Below are 20,324 nucleotides of genomic sequence, written 5' to 3' on the forward strand. Positions count from 1 at the left end.
TTGTTGTGTGGATATAATAAGAAAGCCCCCCCCATTCTGTGTTGCCTAGAACTGGAGGTCTGAATAAAAAAACAGTAACATTATAAAGTACATCTCAGTGACATCACAAAAATGTACTTCATAATGTTACTGTTTTTTTCAGACCTCCAGTTCTATAGGCAACACAGAATGACGGGAGTTTTTATTATTTCCAGTGCACACAACTCCATAGAAAAATGCGTTTTATCCCAACAGTGATATATAGGCAGCAAGTGCCTATATAAAGTGTCTTTAGTGTGTATATGAATACTCAAATGTGCTTTACATGGCTGGGCATGAGAAAACAAATAAAAACAACTTTATTGGGGGAAACAAAAAGGTGCGATTAATTTATCTGTAGTTAATCGCGATACATTTTTCTGTAGTTAATTAATCTTGATTAACGCATTAAAGTCCCGGCCCTAAAATAAATACTATACCACCTTTAACCACATACTGTAAGGCAAGCCCTAATGTAGTTTGTTGTGTGAAAGTATTGCACAGCCAAAACACTGCTGTGCTCTTCTATTTCAATGGGAAAAAACTGTATATAAAAAGAATATATCCACATTCGTTAAAGGTTTCCACTGTACTGCACTACAAAGCCAGAGTGCAGTAACTACATTTTTGGTCGAAATTAAGTTATGACTTAAAATGAACTCCTTTATGTCTGCTTTAGCTTGTAACAGAGTTTAAATTTGTTTTGTTTTAGAGAAAAAGATTAAAATTGCAGTAACTACAAAACCTAACTCAAAACAAAGGCAGAGTGCAGTAACTACATGTTGGGGGTCAAGGGTCAAATCAGCCATTCAGAATTTTTGGCATGAGAATTTCGTTGTAAATAAATGCAGAATAAAGTCATATCACTTGTATACTTACAGTATAACCCATTTGGCTGGCAAGTTGAAAAACTGGCCAGTTGAAAAACTGGCCAGTCTGCCCACCTCTGTGGTTTAATTAAGGGACCAAGAAGTCACAAAGTGACTTTGGTCACTTATTGTTTTTGTGTTTATTTTTCTTCTCCTTCTTCTTCTTCTTCCGCCAAAAATAGCTGTTCTGGCTGAACCATGCAGTCGGTTTTCGTGAAACGCAGGAATCTGGTAGAGGACCATGCCAAACGGTGACTATGCGAATGTCAATTGGCCAAAGGGTGGCACTATAGCACTCAATTGAAAATGCAAACTTTGAACGTGCATATTTCATGAACCGTTTGACCGTTGGTAATGACACATATTGTGTCTCCTCATGCCGAACAACTTTTTTTTTTTTTTTTTACTTTTTTTTTATTTCAGTTTAGGCAACTTCACAGAATTACAGGTATACATTTTTCTTACAACCGATTTTCTTTTTTTTCTTTTTTCTTTTCACAACCTCAGCTGTTACATACTTTTACAGGATATTATAAATTATACACTCATACAAACAAACAACTTCACATACATTTACAAGTATTCACACAAAAAGAAAACAAAAAACAAGGAAATAAAATACAGGTATATAGCGAGACAAAAACGACAGAGCGTCGACTACAATGGGAGGTAAACAATACTGAGGGCAGTATGGGCACACCAGAAGGTCTGAAGAGAAGTGTATTTGGTGACTTGTTACTCGGGGTTCCGAAACCTGCTACCTCATTAGTAGAGGCAGTACAGGACTCCACCTTTTACTAAATATGTTTGGTTGAAGCCTCAGGGCATATGTAATTTGTTCCATCTGGTAGATGTCCCATATTTTTGGTTTTAGCCATTTAATTGTAATGCATTTGATGGCCGCTGTAAGCAGCACATGCAATAAATATATTTTGGCTCTACTCTCCAGACCTTCCGGTATCATTCCCAACAACATTACTATGGGATCCTCTGGGATGTTTTGACCAAAAACTTATTTTAGTGCTTCAGAAACCTCTCTCCAGAATGGTCTCAATTTGGGGCATGTCCAAAATATATGAGTATGATTCCCAATATGTGCTCTGCAGTCCGAACAACTTTTGACCTCTGACCTTTAGATCACCTGCCATTTTGAATTATATGAAAAACATTTAAAATGTATCACCTCCCAGGATCTTTGATCAAAATGCACGAAAACCTCTACACATGAACTTTGGACCTATACGGACAAAAAAATCGTAGTACATTTTATTTAAGTGAAAAAGTTTTTATGAGCCAATGAAAATTGCTGTTTTGTGAAAATTCTTCTTCTGCCCCTCATACATACATGCAGCGTCATATGCTTTTGCGACTTTACAGTATGGTAGAGGGTCATGCCAAATAGGCCTGTAACCAGTCTTACTCCAATTGGCCAAAGGGGGGCGCTATAGCAATCTTTTGAAAATGAAACCTTTGAACAGTCATAACTCATGCTTTGTTTGGCCAAAATTCATGGCACTTGTTTCCACCTTGACTCAGGGGGAACACATCTGTCACTTTGAAGTAAGAGCAGTTTGAAGAATGCTTATACCTGACTTTCTGCCTGGTTCTTTGAGCAATTTGCGTGAAACATTCTACACACAATGTATGGGCCATTAGCATTATCTGAAATTCCAATTGAAGAGAACTTTGTACGTGAAAATACACATGCATACACACTGTAATAATGGATAATGTTCTTTTAGCACTATATGTAGGAAAGTACTGTAGCATAATAGAGATAGCCTGCTCACTGGCATGCCGTAGCAGAGACTCTTCATCTGAAGAGTGTGACATCCCCATGTTGATTCTACCTTCATCCTCTCTTACTCTTCTCATAACATTATTACAGAGGCATGCTGTTTATTTTATTCTAAGCTTTGTTTGTCCAAAACTATACTATTGCCTACATTGGGTTGCTTGTGGGCATATAATTATGCCAATACTATTTAGGTTACTACATTTACATTGCAATTAATGTATAACTTTTATTGTTTTTAATAGATGAATCGATTCGTTCAATTGACCGTTGCACCCCTAGTAAACTAGTGGCTTACAAGTGAGCTAAGCCTCATTGCATTCCAGAGGACTATGAAATGCAGGACTCGCATGCTTTGATCCGTAAGTCGTAAAATCAAAATGTCTTATGACGCATTTCCACATACAGGCCACGCCCATTTTCGTCAGGAAAATATATCCTGCCAATTTGAATTTTCTCCAAAACACACTTTTGGCTCCTACTCCTACAGATTTTGTCCAAATCTCACATTGTGAGCTTTAAAATCTGCCATTTTCGTACTAAAACAATACAAGGACAAAAGCTGATTTGTTTTCACCAAAATCAAATATGTATATAACAATACGTTAAATCGATTTGTTGCAGACCTACTTTTAGGAATAACCACACATCTTCATGTTTTCAGCTCTGATGCCTAAATGAGAGGTTTGGCAAACGGTACATATTCCAAGTCCACAGCTGTCATTTGATCTCCTCTCGTCCGGCGGAGTCAGGTTTACAGGCGAGCCATCTGAGATGGCCGCTTCAGGATACCTTGTCCTCCGTTACAGAGAAAACATGTCTCTCAGCACCGGGTCCCATCTAGGGCATCGCTTCTCAAAGTGGATTCCAGGGATTCGCAGGGTTCTTTTTTAGCCAGGGAGTCTAAATGGACCCTTACAGGTCTGTAACTCTGACCGTATACAAATGGAACCATGGTTCCGTTAAGGGAATGCTCTGAGTTAAGTGGAGACCTTGAAATGTAAAAGTTTGAGAACCCTTGGTCTAGAGACGGAGGCCTCTGTGATGTCTGTTATCTCAGAGGACACGCTGTAGCAGGGAGGTTATCAGAGGATCACCATGCTGTGTAATACACCAGGGGTTCTGGAAAATAGCTGATCTACAAGCTCACAACGTGTCTCATTGCAGACATTTTCTTACAATTTGTTTCTATGTATTTGTATTTTTTTAACCCATTCTGACCTGAGATCATATTCATACGAGGTTTCCGCCGGACACACACTGGTCTGATGAACCCATTCTGACCTGAGATCAGATTCTAAAAATGTCAGTCGCTCTTCGATTTTTCAAAAATAGCAGACCTACAAGCTCGTATCGCGCCACTCGGTGGCGCGATATGAGCTTGTAGATCTGCTATTTTTCAATAGCTAAAGCATAACATGATGCCAACACCAAAATGGGTGCCCGGTCAGAATGGGTCAATTCAGAAATTCTTTTAAAGGTTTTGATTCAGTACTTTTTGGGTTTGAAAATCGTATAAAAAAGTTGGTTATTTACTCATGGTGGCCCATAAAAGCGGTTGCATGACCCAGAAATGGATCCTGACCCATTCGTTGGGAAACACTGATTTCCACGCTGGACTGCTGGACGCTGAGTGTGGCGTATGTGTGTGTGTGTGTGTGTGTGTGTGTGTGCGCGCGCGTGTGTGCATTTGTGTGTGTGGATACAGGTGCGCAGTCTGAAACTGGAGCAGGAGGTGGAGAAGAATAAGATATTGTCGGAGGCGCTGCAGACGCTAGCCACAGAGCACCACGAACTTGAGCAATCCGTCGTCAAGGGGTCGTCTCCGCGCAGCGCCCTCAGTGAGGATGAGTTCTACGACGCCGTGTCTGGTGAGTTCAACTGTTTTATTAAAACTACACAGCTGACGATGGAAGAGTTTTGAGAAGGGCTTCATTGTTCACCCTTATAAGCCTGAAACTATCGAGTGTTTCTTTGGCAATTAATGGTCGATTACTTTTTCGATTAATCGAATAATCGGGAAGTGTATTTTTATTTTGTGTATATATCGATGGATCTTAACATTTTAAATTTCAATGTTTCCTCTTGACTCTGACAGTAGTATACAAATGGAACTGTTACGGTCCATTTGGTTACACACTTGTAAGGGTCAATTTAGACCTCAAAAGGAACCAAGTTGGTTCTGTGGTTGGTGGAATCCACCTTGAGAAACACTGGTATATATTGATGAATGGATTAACCAGTTAAGCCCTACTTTATACTCGTAGCACAACAGTGTCATGCATACAGTAAATGGTGACAATAGTGTATCTACAGGCATGCAACTTGTCACAATGCGACAAGTTGTGATCTTGTATATCCAGCTATCTTCACATTTTTTGCTTTTCACCTACCGTATAATAGCATGTCTAAAATCGGGATCGATTTCTAATCGATTGTTTTATTGTATTATCGATTTCTTTATTTTACTGTTGCACCCCTACACCCTATGGGGTTCCCACTGGAACACTGTCTGGTGTTGTGGATGGCTTTGGTGTCAACATGGCTCCTCATGTTACAAGTGTTTTGAATGTGCTAGCAGCTAGAACTACTTGAAGCCATTTCACACGACTGATTAATTGATTGATTGAAATATTAACAGTTTGCAGAATTACAGAACATTTCAAGCACAACTCAATACAAAGACTGTTAACTGTGAGTGGACGACCCAATAAAGCATTACACTTGTTTACAAGAGGGTCCACCTTGTTCAAGTCATCAAAACATTTAGAGACGTACAAATAGACACTTCTATATAGCCAGGAATTCATCATAAAGGAGGTAAAAGGGAAAAGAAACATATACAGTGAGGGGAAAAAGGGGTGGGTGGTAGTGGGGGGGGCAGATTTTACGGGGGCCAGTTTCGAATTGCAGCCGTCCGTAGGTGCCCTTTGAGAGCGGTTTTGAAGGAGTCAAGGGATTTGCATGTCTTAATGACTGTAGGGCGTTCCACATTTAGTGAAAATAATTTAGTCCCTTGTTAGTGCCGGATCTGGGTTGCACGACACCTAATTGTTTGTTGAAATACTTGCATGACAACTAAATTAAATGTAAAAAAATATAGAGAGAGAGACTGGAACAACTGGAATTGTGATAAGCCTTTATTTAAACAAAACAATGAGTAACGTGGTTACGCTATTGCAACATTGGCTTAAAGATATCTTGTGTTATCAGTTCTATCATATGTGTGTGTGTTTGCAGAAGCTTTTAAAGTTTGACAATAACTTTGGAATGTATGTAACTATTTGTGATATCTAATTTGCTCTGTTACTTTGCGAAAAGAAAAAATCTGTGGTTTAAGTGATATGTTGTTGTTAAAATTAGTATTAAATAGCTCTATATTCTGATAGTAATGATTGGTAGTGATAGTAGTGTTTGTTCTGTAACAAGGGTCTCCCCGTCTCTCTTCAGCTCTTTAGTAAACAGAACATGCAACTTTTAAACAGAAACCTTTTTGTCTTCACCAAAACACATCACTTACACTACCTTCAACTGTTTATTTTGCTGTGTGTAACGTATCTATGCCAACATGGCAGATCCATATTGTTGGACCTCTTGCACCTACTGTGCTAGTGCTGCAGCATTGCAACGACCTGTCTTAGCTAGGTGTGACATTCCCAGCACGTAAACCTATGCATGCATGTGGGCTGTGTGTGTGGCTGTTTGTCTCAGAGTCAGAGTCAGAGCATTCCCTGAGCGGCTTCGAGACAGTGGCCAGCAACTCCCTCGACGAGGAAGAGGAGGAAGGCTCCGTCCTGTTCAGCAGCAACCGCAGCAGCCCCACCAGCATGTTACAAGACCATCACCATGGCAACGAGGAAGAGGCTCAACCCAACGGAGTCCCGGAACATAGGTGTGTGTGTGTGTGTGTGTGTGTGTGTGTGTGTGTGTGTGTGTGTGTGTGTGTGTGTGTGTGTGTGTGTGTGTGTGTGTGTGTGTGTGTGTGTGTGTGTGTGTGTGTGTGTGTGTGTGTGTGTGTGTGTGTGTGTGTGTGTGTGTGTGTGTGTGTGTGTGTGTGTGTGTGTGTGTGTGTGTGTGTGTGTGTGTGTGTGTGTCCCCGCAAAATGGCCTAGCTGTGTTTTTTAACAATGTAGTAAAGAGAGATAATTCTACCCCCGGTAGTGAAAATAAATACTTGCAGGGTTAAATTAACACTTTTCATGTCGTTACTGAAGGTCTTGCCAAGTCAAAAGTGTGAATAATTTAGAGAGTGGGCCGGCGCCCTGGAGCCCAGAGAAAGGCTTGTGTTGAGTTGAGGGGATGATCTGGGTGGCGTAAAACATTGATGAGGTCACAGTGTGTGTAATGCAATAATCGGAACTCGGCACGATCATGTGTCAACTAATCTCTCCATTGTGGATTGTGGCGCCCTCTTAGTCAGGGGTGATATTATGAGCTGAGCTTCAGGCTTGTAAAGATGATTTTAAACTGGCAATGGTAACAGCTGAGGAGGTACTTAAAAGACTGAGTGCCCTTCCTTCAACCCCACAATATTCCCTCCACATTTCTCAGAGACTCAGCCATCTCTATAGCTCCAATCATCACCCACATAATAAACCTCTCCATCAAACAGGGACAGGTCCTCCAAGATTTCAAACTGGCCAAAGTAACCCCCCTGCACAAGAAAGGGAGCAAATTAGACCCCAACAACTACCTCCCTATTTCTAGTCTAAGCTCCGTTTCAAAAGTGATGGGAAAAAATAGTCTAGTATGAACAGGTTGAAAAGTATCTTGCCACTAAATAATTAATGTACGAATTCCAATCTGGCTTCAGAACATCCCACTCCACTGACGCATGCCTCATCTATTTGAGCATCAAACACAAGGTGGATGCTGGAAAATACTGCGGCATTGTCATGCTGGACCTCCAAAAGGCTTTTGACACCGTGAACCACTCCATACTGGTTAACAAGCTAAAAGCAATTGGTTTTGATGGCACATTAGTGAGCTGGATACAATCCTACCTGGAGGGGAGAGAACAGATGGTGGAGGTGAACGGAACATTGTCCCTCCCCTCCCAGTGAGCTGTGGCGTTCCACAAGGAAGGATACTAGGGCCTTTACTGTTCCTATATGTAAACGACATGGTATCAGCTTGTGACTGCAACTTGTTCCTGTTCGCAGATGACTCTGCACTGCTGGTCTTGGATAGGAACAAACTGCATGTTGAAAAGGCCCTCAGCTCTGTACTAGAATCTGCACCTGGCTCGCTGATAAGAAACTATCTTTACACCTGGGGAAAACTTTTTGGTTAGCTTGGTTGGCTTCTTGGTTAGAGTGGGTGACCAGAGAACAAGATTCCTATACAGGATCTCCTCACTGGTCAACAAATACACCTTGAAGACCCTAACAGGAGACCTCGTACAAGGTTTCTTGGACTAGGCATGCACCTCTTGGTACCACAGCACCTCAAAGGCCCTTAAAACAAGGCTCCAGACTTCTCAAAATAAACTGGTCAGGTCTACTTGGCCTCACTCCCCGAACCCACCTAACCCCTGCCCATTTTGACAGGCTGGAATGGCTAAGGGTTGACGACAGAGTACAGCATTTTGCACTGTATAATATATGTTTCCTTTCCCTTTTTACCTCCTTACATGATTTCCAGTTTTTTTTTATATAGAAGTGTATATTTGTTCGTCTCTAATGAATTGAAAAAGGTGGACCCTGTTGTAAACAAGTGTAATGCTTTATCAGTGTGTCGTCCAAAGTAGTCTTTGTATTGAGTTATGCTTTCATGTGAAATGCACACATTCTGCAAACTGTTAATACATACTTCAATCAATCAATCAAGGCAATGTTACTTTATGGGTGCCCATAGCTGAATGGGTAGAGAGAGAGGCGGCCTGGGAAACGGCAGATCCCAGGTTTGAGCTTCCGCAATGTGTAGAGGTGTCCCTGAGGAAGACCCCTACAGCGAAAATAGCAGGGCTACAAACTCACAACACTGTTGGCACGTGACACTGTTGTGCGACGGAGCATAAATTAGTTTAACACCTTGCGTTTGGGTGTTGACTATCAGTCCGGGCGCTGGTCCAGCATGTCAGCATTACCTGCACCTGAAACTACACTACAGCCTTTTGTTTTGAACTGAAGACTGTATTCGCTTGAATAAGACATGAACGCTGCATCCATTACATGTCTGGCACATTTAATCTGTTGATATACTGAGCAGTCAGTCGCATTGCATCAGTTGTAGAAGTCGGCACACTTCATAAAGCCTTATTACTGTGTGCGTGTGTGCGTGCGTGTTGCTTTCAGGATCAGTTTACCTGCACCTATGTTCTCAAGAAATGACTTTAGCATCTGGAGCATCCTCAGGAAATGCATTGGAATGGTAAGCTTTCATTCAATACACAATCACGTTTAACTACACACAATCACACATAATGTACTGAAACATTTGTATTACTCCAAAACTGGCGCACAAAGTACTCACTTCCATTTCTTTATTGGCGCACAGTCTGCACACCAAAAAGGAGGGCAGGTGATATATAGAGCCTTGAATTCACACTAATCCTTTATTTAGCTCCAATCAATGCTTTCTTTTGCCATCAAAAGACATTTGGGATGTTAATTTGAAATTTTGAAATTATACTTTTCATAGCACACCTTCATGGCTGCATCTTCTGTGCAGCTGATCCATGGCTGCACACACATAGAATTTGTTCCGTTGAAAACAACCGAGTGTTTCATGTTAAACACTTTTTTTTTTTTTTTTATCTCACTCCCAATGTTTAGGAGCTCTCCAAGATTACAATGCCAGTGATTTTCAATGAGCCCCTGAGCTTCTTGCAGCGTCTGACAGAGTACATGGAACACACCTACCTCATCCACCAGGCCATCGCCTCCCCAGACTCTGTTGAGAGGATGAAGGTATCTACATATGTGGTTCTCAAACTTCTTCATTTAAAGGGGAGTTGCGCACAAGCTGTTTTCTTACCGTATGAAGACACGTATCCATTCGTCACTGAAAAAACCCAAACATGCAGAGCATTCCATAACGAATTAGAGGATTTACCGTCCGTGCGGATCAAACGCTAGAACTCTTATTCAATCGCGCAATTGTTTTTTGTTTACATCTGTCCTAGATGATATGACAGCAACACTCCATGCATTGTTGTTGCTGCAACTCTTCCTGCTCTACGTGAGCTGACGTTAGACCCAGCCTACGCTTTTCTTAAAGGACCTATATCTTAATTTTTTTTATCATTTTGTAAAAAGACGGCTAGGAAGAAATTCCCCTTTAACCCATTTTGGACGGGAACCCCTTTTGGTGTTTTAAACATTGTTATAATTTAGCTATTGAAAAATAGCAGATCTACAAGCTCGCTACGAGCTTGTAGATCTGCTATTTTTGAAAAATCGTGAAAATATTTCTTTCAGAAAACTGATTTAGAAGATTTTTTTTAATTTCGAGGTCAGGCCTAAATGAATTAAGGGACCCCCATAATGGCACTGAGGGTGTACAAATTCTGGTCCACTTGGTTCCATTTATACACTCAGACCCCTTTTCCACCGGTTGGTTGCCAATGGGAACCGGTTCAGTTCTTTTTGGTTTTTAGTCCATGAGCCAGAGCTCTAAAATTGATGGGAAACTATACCCTATATTAAATTGTTTATAGGATCAATACAAGTAAATTAATACATAATGCCTCATTTGCATATTTAAAAAATTAAAATTTGTAATACAATAAATCATTGTCTTCGTGTAAGTACTCAATTGGGGAAGTTTCATGGTGATAACAATCTAATATTAGGTATGGTTTTGCACACTCAATTCATAATTAACGTTTCAATTTTGGAGCTCTGGCTCATGGACTAAAAACCAAAAAGAACTGAACCGGTTCCCATTGGGAACCAACCGGTGGAAAAAGGGCCTCAGAGTTATAGACCGGGTCCATTTGAACCCCCTCAAGGAATCCTGAGGGTCTCTGGAGTCTGGACCCCACTTTGAGAACCACTGCTCTACATCTTGATGTGATGAGTTGTGAGCTATATTCATCAAGTTTCTTTTTGCAGTTGTTTTTTTCCAGTTTTGTCTTTTTTCCTAAATATATAATTTTTTCATAACGGACAGAAAAAGGCACGAGGACTAACGAGGAGATGTGAACTGTGCATGAATTGGCACAATGAAGGCTTTGTTCCTGTTGTCAGTTAGAAATGGCTTTCGAATGTTCATTGGTTGAATGTAAGCAAAGTGTTGATGGCACCACACTCATTACCCATTAAGACGATACATTGTTTGTAATTGTGACCAATTGTCGTGACCAGGCCCAGGGTGAAATGAGGAACACAACACTAGGATAGTGTTCCATGAACAGTAGCTTTATTGCTACAGGAATGAACAGGGGCTCTCAATCGGCCCACAGCCGCATGTAAACTGGCAAATAATAATATAAATTGGTCACCGAATGGCACTAAGACAGCACACATTGTAACTGTAAACAGACACATTGTGCTGTACATAAAGCAAGCTTTCCTTCTGCTCCTAGAGCATGTAGACTCGCTGCAACAGAAAGTTACAACACGATTAGGTCACTTATAGCAGGGGTATTACACTTTAAAACACGTCTACATGCTTTTGTGTGCACTCCAGACAGTGGGGGAAATACTCTTTTTATTGTACATTAAACGTAGTAGGCCAGGGGTTTTCAAAATGTGGTCCGTGAAGGTATTGCAGGTGGTAAATGCATGGTCACTGACACTGACCATGCATTTTGTAATGTATGATTTTTTTATTTTATTTTATTTTTCCCACTTGACTAGTTGAGAAACCGTGAAGTGAATGACCTGGTGACGAATGTAGTCAGGTACTGACAAGTTGAAGGTCAAGAAATTCAACAGAAAAAGGGAGTTAGAATCTCAAATTCTCAAGTGCACCAGATTGTCTGGTTGAGTTATTATTATTATGAAATTATTAGTAGTCAATGGACCATTGGTTGAGAAACGGTGGGATATGTATTGTACAGTATACACATGGGATGCATAGCAAGTGTTACAAAAGCACTAATCTTAGCCCATATCCCCACCCAACACAACAGACCCCAGGTTGATTCTAAGTCAGGGTGGTGGTCCCTCGTTCACAACCAGTTGAAAACCCCTGTAGTAGGCTGTGGATTTTCGCCTTACATTCATAATTAGTGATGATGTTGTATGTGCCTGCAGTGTGTGGCGGCGTTTGCGGTTTCGGCCGTGGCCTCCCAGTGGGAGCGGACCGGCAAACCCTTCAACCCACTGCTTGGAGAAACCTACGAGCTGGTCAGGTAAGAGGGAAATGCACAGCACATGTTCAACACAGTTTATATACTTAAAGCTGCAAACCGTTCATTATTTTAGTAAAGAAATTTATATTTCAACCAATCTGTTGAGTATGTTAATACACTATAAACACAACTATGGTGGTCGTGGTTCTGAGTTCTCTTTTATCCAGAGTAGACGTTTATATCCTGTGGTTGGGTAGGACACCTACTGGTTGATGAGAGGTATTGCAAGAAGCTGAAAGGCCAAGCACTTTTATCTTCTGCCCCAGTAGTTCTCAAAGTGGGGTCCAGGGACCCTCAGGGTTCCAAATGAACCTTGCAGGTCTGTAACTCTGAGAGTGTACAAATGGAACCAAAAGAACCCGTCTTTGGTTCCATTCGTACACTCAGAGTTATGGGGATCCTTGAATTTAAAACAAAGTTTGAGAACCAATGCTCTGCCCAAACTAAGCATTCTGTATTAGCTCAGCTGTAGAACCTTTGGCGCTCGCACATCCCTAGCAGGATATGAAAGTTATGGATTGCAGCTTTAAGACCCCAGCTACTATACAGACCTTTTTAGTTGTTGATCATTTTTTTCACATGTTTCTCTGTCAATCCGTCAGAGAGGACCTGGGCTTCAGGTTGATATCGGAGCAGGTCAGTCACCACCCTCCCATCAGCGCCATCCACGCTGAGGGCCTCAAGCAAGACTTCGTCTTCCACGGCTCCATTTACCCCAAACTCAAGTTCTGGGGCAAAAGCGTGGAAGCCGAGCCGAAGGGCATCATCACACTGGAGCTGCCCAAGTGAGAGAGAACAAATTAATCAACTTTTTTTTTTAAAGGCTTTGGTTGAAACCGGCACATTATGCAACTTTTACAGTGATTTGGACCAGATGTTTGCCACGATTCCATTCTCACCATTGTCTCCCCAGGTACAATGAAGCCTACACATGGACAAACCCCTCCTGTTGTGTCCACAACATAATTGTGGGCCAGCTGTGGATTGAGCAGTATGGTTCAATGGAGGTGATTAATCACAAGTAAGGACATGCAAACCAAGGCGAATGCAAGCGAATCCTTAGTGCAGAGATTTCCTAAATGCAATAAAATGGGGGTTCCCAAGGTATGGGTAAGCAGGCTTCGCTCCAGTGCTCAGAGTGGATCAAAACGTACCGACAGTTGGTGCTCAGTTGTTTCTGGCAGATTGTGTGTAAATGATTTATACATAATTAGGTAAGAAATAGGCTATGTTGTTGCTCAAGCTTGATTAGTTTCACACCTACAGCTTCTAGTTTAAAACTTTATCAATATGGTTAATGGTGCATTTTATATACCTGTAGCACCATTATCCAAAGTAATTTACAATGCAATGTGCATTCCCCTATACACACATATTCACACTCCTGATGAGCCGTTTGGGGTTCAGTGTCTTGCTCAAGGACACTTCGACACTAACCTAGGAGGAGCCAAGGAAACGGGAACGTTCTGTTTCCCAAACGGCCGCTCTACCCCCCTGAGCCACTGCCGCCCAATATTCTCTATTTCTATAGAGTAGTCAGTTTCTGTGATGTCAAGTGTATACTCTTGTCCACGCCTACGTAAGAGTACAGAGTGCTACTGATTGGCTGCTGTTCTGACTCGCCACACAGCAGCGACCGCTGCAAAGTGGAATCTTTCGCAACTTTGACTTTTTCTGGCTCCTCCTCCTGCCGCATTGGTCGCTCCTCTCCGTAGACAATGCACTGAACCTCGTCGCTGACACACTGAAGTGAAATACCACTGCTGGTGTGAATTCAGCGTTACACCTGTGAATGTGCTTGGTTGGTACAGCTACTAAATTACGGAACCCATTTGCACATTCTCAGTTAAATTAGCACTGTTTGACTGTGTAGACAGTCTAGCTTGTGCCAACATCTCAAATGAAAGTGCACTGCGCGCTATTTGCTACTGTGTAGATGAGCACTGACACTTACTCATGTCAAATACATTGAGGAAGTTTGTCCTGCAAACGAAGAGAAAGAATGAGGAAGCGGTGTTTAGTTGTATGTCTGGAAAAATGAAAAGTATGACTCTGCTGTTATTTCTGCTTTTTTACCCAGAACTGGTGAAAGGTGCTGCCTGAATTTCAAACCATGTGGCCTCTTTGGCAAGGAACTGCACAAAGTTGAAGGCTATATTCTGGACAAAAGGTATTTTTTTCAACTCAAATCAACATAACTATATTGTCAAATCATCAAGTGGGTGAGATAATTTGTTGCACAAGCTCTGCCATTGTAGTTTCAAGAAAGGAAGAAATAATCATGTTTTTGTCTGTCTTATTTGTTATTTCTTTTTTTCCCCATTTGTTTTTCATAAAAGTAAACTAAAACTGTGTTTGTTTTTCCACAGCAAAAAGAAGCTGTGCGCTCTGTATGGGAAATGGACAGAATGTATGTACATAGTAGACCCTGCTGCCTTTGAAGCACATAAGAGAAACGACAAGAAGGACACGGAAGAGAAGAAACCCGCTAAATCGGTATGCACATGAACCACTTAAGGCCTGTATACTTTGTCAAAGTTTTTGAAAATATTTGCCTATGTCCAAATAAAAATAGGGGCACCAGGTTTAAAGTCATACAATACGGGAATTGGGGAGTGATCAAATAGACTCTCCAGGAATATATTGATGCATACATAAGGACTATACAGTATGTCATCATTGACATATATTATGAACATAGATCACTTGGGTATTAATGCTAAGCCATAATTTCTTTATCGTTATACCCATAGCCTTATTCAGCCGATACTATTTTTACTTCTTTTCACATTTTAGATTTTCTGTTTTAAATGTTCTAAATGTCAATACATGAGCCATTAAAAATAACATGTACTTTTGAATTCTTGAGTATTTACTTTGTCCACCACTGCTGCTGAATGTGTGTTGATGTCCAGGGTTCTGGTGAGGAGGCCGAGGATGTGCTTCAACCAGACACAGATACAGTGGAGGTTATTCCAGGCAGCCAGCTCCTCTGGAGAATGCCTCCCAGACCAGCCAACTCTGTCGAGGTACAGTAAGAGACAGACAGCGTATTATATTATACAGCTTAAAATAGAATAAGTTGGACAGATCTGGGTTAATCTATGGACGCACACTCCCAGTAGGCAGAGGAAGAACTTATGCACCTTTTTATTTATTTTAAATCCGCCTCATTGAGGTGGTGCTATAATCACACACTTCACTAGGAAATAATTTTCATCTGGATTCCTTGGATCATGGATCATCTCCCCATACAGTCCATTCCATTATAAAATAAAAGTATAAAATGTATGTGCACGTGTGCTCATATAAAATGGCTTGTGTGTTTAACGAAACAAAAACAAAAAAATCATTGAGCGACACTTGTCAAAAAGGTTCAGCTACAAATGATGCATGATTCGTTGATGTTTTGACACTTGAAATCATTGATGTGGTTTGGTTTATTGGGAAGATGTACAGCTTCACGTCCTTCGCCATGCGTCTGAATGAGCTGAACACAGAGATGGACGGAGTCATACCCAAGACAGACTGCAGACTGAGGCCTGACATACGAGCCATGGAGAACGGCGATATTGGTAATAATGATTGTTGACTCATCGCATCTTCAAAAGTAGTTTTCCCTTTTTTGTCAGGTAATTTAGATCCGGGGACTCAGCAAAATTAGCTAATATTAAAATAATAAAAATATAGCCTACTATTTTATTACTTGACTATTTGAAAATAGCCTGTCTACAAGCTCATTATTCTATAAAATAAACGTTGGAAACTTTTTGAATATTTTTTTGTCCCTGGCACGAAAACTGTTCAAATGGGTATTCTGCGTACAGATATCAATTTGTGGGACCTTGAAAATGTTTGAGAACCACCCCCCCACCCCTGTGGTTGTAGATCTAGCAAGTGAAGAGAAGAAGAGGTTGGAGGAGAAGCAGAGAGCTGCCCGTAAGAACCGCTCCAAAGCCGACGAAGAGTGGAAGATGAGGTGAGACTGTCACACTGTCCATTCTCTACAACTTGTTACGCTCATAGCAACTTTATGGACTTTATCTATATTCATGAAAAGCCAGTCCTTGCGCGTAGGTGTGTAAGAAGAGTTTATACTAAGATATTTGAAAATAGCCAATCTACACGAAATTTGTCTAGTAATTTTTGGAAACATTGTGAAGCCTGTCTGTCTGTCTGTCTGTCTGTCTGTCAGAAGCCAGAGTTAATGGTGTTACATTTCCAATCATAATGAGTTCAAACTGTTTTCTGTATTTGTGACTATAATGCTAAAGTTAAATTACATTTAACTTTTTATCCTGACATTTCCTTCTGCTGCCTCTTCTCACTGATGTTAAGGAACCCTGCCCTTGGCCCAAGGTTAGAGACGCTTGCTGTTCATGTGGTGTGTCTTAACGTGTGCACTGTGGAGTGATCATGTCATGCTAATAACAAGCACTTGTTGCACTCTAGAATTAGAACCACCTGAATCACCTGTGATCTCACAAAGTCAATATTTTATCACGATTCAATAAGATTGTGATTCTTTGACATTCACGTTGTGATACATCGTTTTTTGCATGCCATAAAAGGTGCAGTCTTTCTAGACCATATTTAAAAAAATGTTTAAAGCAATAACTTTATTATGTCACACTATGATAGTGTGACATAATAAAGTTATTGCTTTAAACGTTTTAAATGCATTTGTTGTTCAAATATTGAAATGATTATATTATAATCATTTCAATATTTGAACAACAAATGCATTTTGTGCTGTCTGCTGAGCTACCGTATGAACTGCAGGTAGATTTGGCAAGAATAACCACAGAATCACAAATCTTGGTGTCAAATAATCAATGCAAATAATGCCAAAGAATCGCAATCTTATGCTAAATTAGTAGCAGTCCTAGTACAATCAGTTCTTTCAGTGTGTGTGTGTGTGTGTGTGTGTGTGTGTGTGTGTGTGTGTGTGTGTGTGTGTGTGTGTGTGTGTGTGTGTGTGTGTGTGTGTGTGTGTGTGTGTGTGTGTGTGTGTGTGTGTGTGTGTGTGTGTGTTCCTGTAAACTTCCTGGCTAATGACCACAGTCATGCTGGAAGAAAAAAAAGCCTGATTCATACATGCCCAAAAATAGCAGATCTACAAGCCCACAAGCGCCGTGACCTTCTAGAGCTGCTATTTTCATCTCGGGAAAACATTATACGGCAAAATGTAAATTGGGCATACAGGCCGCTCACCCTAATCGCTATAACGATGACTATAACCATATGGTTCTCTATTGTCTTTGTTATACTTGTAGTTTGAACAAATTTTATTTATAGCAGTTGAGACGAATAATAAAATAAGTCCATACTAATTATCCATAATGTATAAATCATGGATAAGGAGTCAGGACAGCTAGGCCTTTTCGGGGAGGGGTCAGAATAAATTATGGACTTACTGTAGATGGTTATTCGTCTCAACTGCTGTGAGAATCACCCTTAATGTCTGTTGTTGGTTGTTTGTTTTTTTCCTCCAGGTGGTTTGCCCAGGGACAGAATCCCCACATCAGCGCCCAAGACTGGCTGTTTGCTGGTGGTTACTGGGATAGGAACTACACCGACCTGCCTGACATCTACTAGAAGACGCCTCCTGATGCTCCAGATTAGGGCAATATGACACCTATGCTACTGTAGCTGCTGCATTGTCGTCGGATAACTTCCAGCTTTCTTTCTAAACAAGCCTCCTATATGCAAATTATATGCAAATAAACATACTATGACTGCACAGTAAAATCCTCTGTTAATTTAACTATCAGAGTTGAATTAAAACTGAGGGTTTTATTGTGTACAATGTGGCCTTATTCTATTATGTTAATAATGTGCATAAAATGGCAATAATTAGTGTTTAATAGTTACAAAATGTAAAGCATTTTGTTTGGAGATTTATTTTTCTTAATCTTTTTTTTTTAGACCAAATTATTTTCTGTTCATAATGTACCTTATTATCCTTATGTGTTGATGCATTAAGTTGCTGTAGCATAGGTTGATGCATAAGGAGGTTTATGGTTTTTCAATGTGCGTGTCTTGTTTTAATCGTCACTGTATTGTGTTCCTATATATGTATACTAGTTTGCACAATCTTACATTACTACACCTCCAGTGATCTTCTCATTACCTCATTTCACCTTCCAAGCTCATCCCTCATAGGAGGGAACATGCCATTGGTTACTGCTAAACTAGCCTGAGCTAACGGGCGCGTTCGGCTATGCGCACCGGGAATGTGGTCAGTTTGTTGAGTGTGGTGGGCGGTGACGTCACAGAGTGCGTTCAGTGTGCCTTTTTTACGAACGACCAGTTACAACACACCATTCACACTGAGCAACCCTACCCTGAGGGTAGGGTTGCTCAGTGCGTGCACTCGGCACACCCGGTGCGCAGCGCACTGGATTTTCGAACGACAACGCACTGAGTGCACTGAATAAACGAACGACAAGAGAGCACACCAGTGCGTTCAGGGCGCATTTCCGAACGCGCCCAACGTGTTAGGTTTCTGGTCTAGAGGGGCGGGTCGCGGCTCAGATTTGCGCACGCCCTGATTGGATCTCATCGATCTGTCCGTCACCCCCGGCCCCTCCTCTCCCCCCTAGTGCAGTGCTACGTCACATCATTTGGAGCGATGCCCACCCGGAGGGGTTGACTCCCACTTTTAGACCAGAGCGGCCAATGCGTTCCTCCAGGCTTTCAATTTTTGCACCAACAAAACTGGTACCGAGGTTACTGCTAAACCAGCTATTCCCAACCTGTGGGCTGACTGTGAGGATATTGCAAGTGGGCCCTCAAATAATTGGCAAAACACTTGATTTTTAATCATAATATATTAATAAATAAATAAATGGGGGAAACAATAGTTTGCATCATGATAATGGGTCCATGCTGGGACACGATCGATTTACAAACTCACTGACAGGCAGCCCTGCTGCCCCATGCTTAGTTACTAAGCATGTTTTCAATGCACGTACGCTTTAGAGATTCTCATGTGGGATCTGATCCAGACAAGGTTGGGAAACACTGTCTTAAACCAATTACTTGCACCCGAGACATATAGTATTCACACAAGAAAACAAAACAAAACAAAAGCAGCCTAGTTATTATTCATGTGATCTCTGGAGGGCTATGTTAGCTCTACATATAGCATTTATTAGTTTTTGTTTGTTTACTTACACGTCTATGAACAACAGTACTGTGTATCAATGGCATCAATGTTTAACTTTGCATATCTTTATTTTACAACCCGACAATTTTACACTACCGCTAATTATTGGGTTAACTTACAATTATTAGGACAGTTTTTGGTTGAGTTGAGTTGCGAGGTCTTTGCAAAACGCGCGCGCGCGCGCGCGCGCGCGCGCGTGTGCGTGTGTGTGTGTGTGTGTGTGTGAGAGAGAGAGTGTGAGTGAGTGTGAGAGAGAATGTCAAGTTTGTCCACAGTGACTGAAGTGAACACCATCATGAAATCAACACGTCAAATGACGTACACAAACAATGTACTTTCAACTGAAAAGTTTTGTCCTACGACAAGGTACGAAGAAGTATAATAGTCTTGTTATTTAATAGTCTCGTTATTTAAGCAAAATGTCATTGTAACTTCCTGGTCATCATTTGGCCACCTACTGTGTGTCATGGTCTAATTAAAATGTATTGCAACTGTCTGGGGAAAAAATAATATTCCAAAATTTACAAAGGATTGACACTATTGATCTGATTTCAATCAAAAGTATTTTTGAGTCGTTTTTAAAATGCAAACTTATGAACTTTGTCTATACCACTATTGCATTATTTACTTTTCATGATTATGTCTATAAATTAATTTATAGAAAAGAAATATATTGTCTTTAATATCTTGTCCAATCTGCCTCATAAGATTTGAGGTTTATTTATTGTTGCAACACACATGACCATATATATGGGCAGGGTGATAATGCCGGCTGATGGCCGGAGGCACAGATAGGCTACTGTTTGATTGTGTGTTAGGCTGTTAGCTATAAAAAAAACATCTGTGTTTCAGAGGCTATGTGTTAGCAAGTGCAAAACAAGGTGACCCAAGTACAGTTTTGTACATGAGTACAGCAGGTGTGTTCTTTGTAACTGTCTCTCATTGTGACTTTGTGAGTATTCCACTCTCACATGCACCTCTGAATCCTGTTGGTATTTCTACCAGAGAAGAACAAAAATACAAAATTATATATAGATAACCCTAAACCTAACCTCCCACAGGGCAGCACACCTAAACCTAACCTTAACCCATGTCTAACCAATGACTAGTCTAAACTAAGCATGCACCCCAATATGGGTTATTAGCTTCAGTTCTTACATCTAAACCCTA

General features: G+C 40.9%; 1 protein-coding gene across 5 annotated transcripts in view; it reads left to right on the forward strand.

Annotated features, from left to right (window-relative positions):
* Positions 1-19,778, forward strand: part of osbpl1a (oxysterol binding protein-like 1A) — a 37,520-nt gene extending 17,742 nt beyond the window's left edge. For 4 of the 5 annotated variants that reach the window (XM_083767976.1, XM_083767977.1, XM_083767978.1 and 1 more), the window contains 15 exons: positions 4,391-4,553; positions 6,394-6,574; positions 8,979-9,054; positions 9,459-9,593; positions 11,886-11,983; positions 12,586-12,768; positions 12,897-13,004; positions 14,064-14,153; positions 14,353-14,479; positions 14,899-15,012; positions 15,435-15,558; positions 15,872-15,962; positions 16,322-16,342; positions 17,479-18,165; positions 18,715-19,778. In XM_083767976.1, the coding sequence (XP_083624102.1) occupies positions 4,391-4,553; positions 6,394-6,574; positions 8,979-9,054; positions 9,459-9,593; positions 11,886-11,983; positions 12,586-12,768; positions 12,897-13,004; positions 14,064-14,153; positions 14,353-14,479; positions 14,899-15,012; positions 15,435-15,558; positions 15,872-15,962; positions 16,322-16,342; positions 17,479-17,581 (1,614 nt within the window). In that variant the 3' untranslated portion in view covers positions 17,582-18,165; positions 18,715-19,778. The remainder of the gene's footprint in view (positions 1-4,390; positions 4,554-6,393; positions 6,575-8,978; positions 9,055-9,458; positions 9,594-11,885; positions 11,984-12,585; positions 12,769-12,896; positions 13,005-14,063; positions 14,154-14,352; positions 14,480-14,898; positions 15,013-15,434; positions 15,559-15,871; positions 15,963-16,321; positions 16,343-17,478; positions 18,166-18,714) is intronic. The other variant, XM_083767980.1, reaches the window with a different exon arrangement.
* Positions 19,779-20,324: the final 546 nt, after the last annotated feature.

This window comes from Protomyctophum parallelum, assembly GCF_964188405.1.
Source record: "Protomyctophum parallelum genome assembly, chromosome: 6".
Taxonomy (NCBI): domain Eukaryota; kingdom Metazoa; phylum Chordata; class Actinopteri; order Myctophiformes; family Myctophidae; genus Protomyctophum; species Protomyctophum parallelum.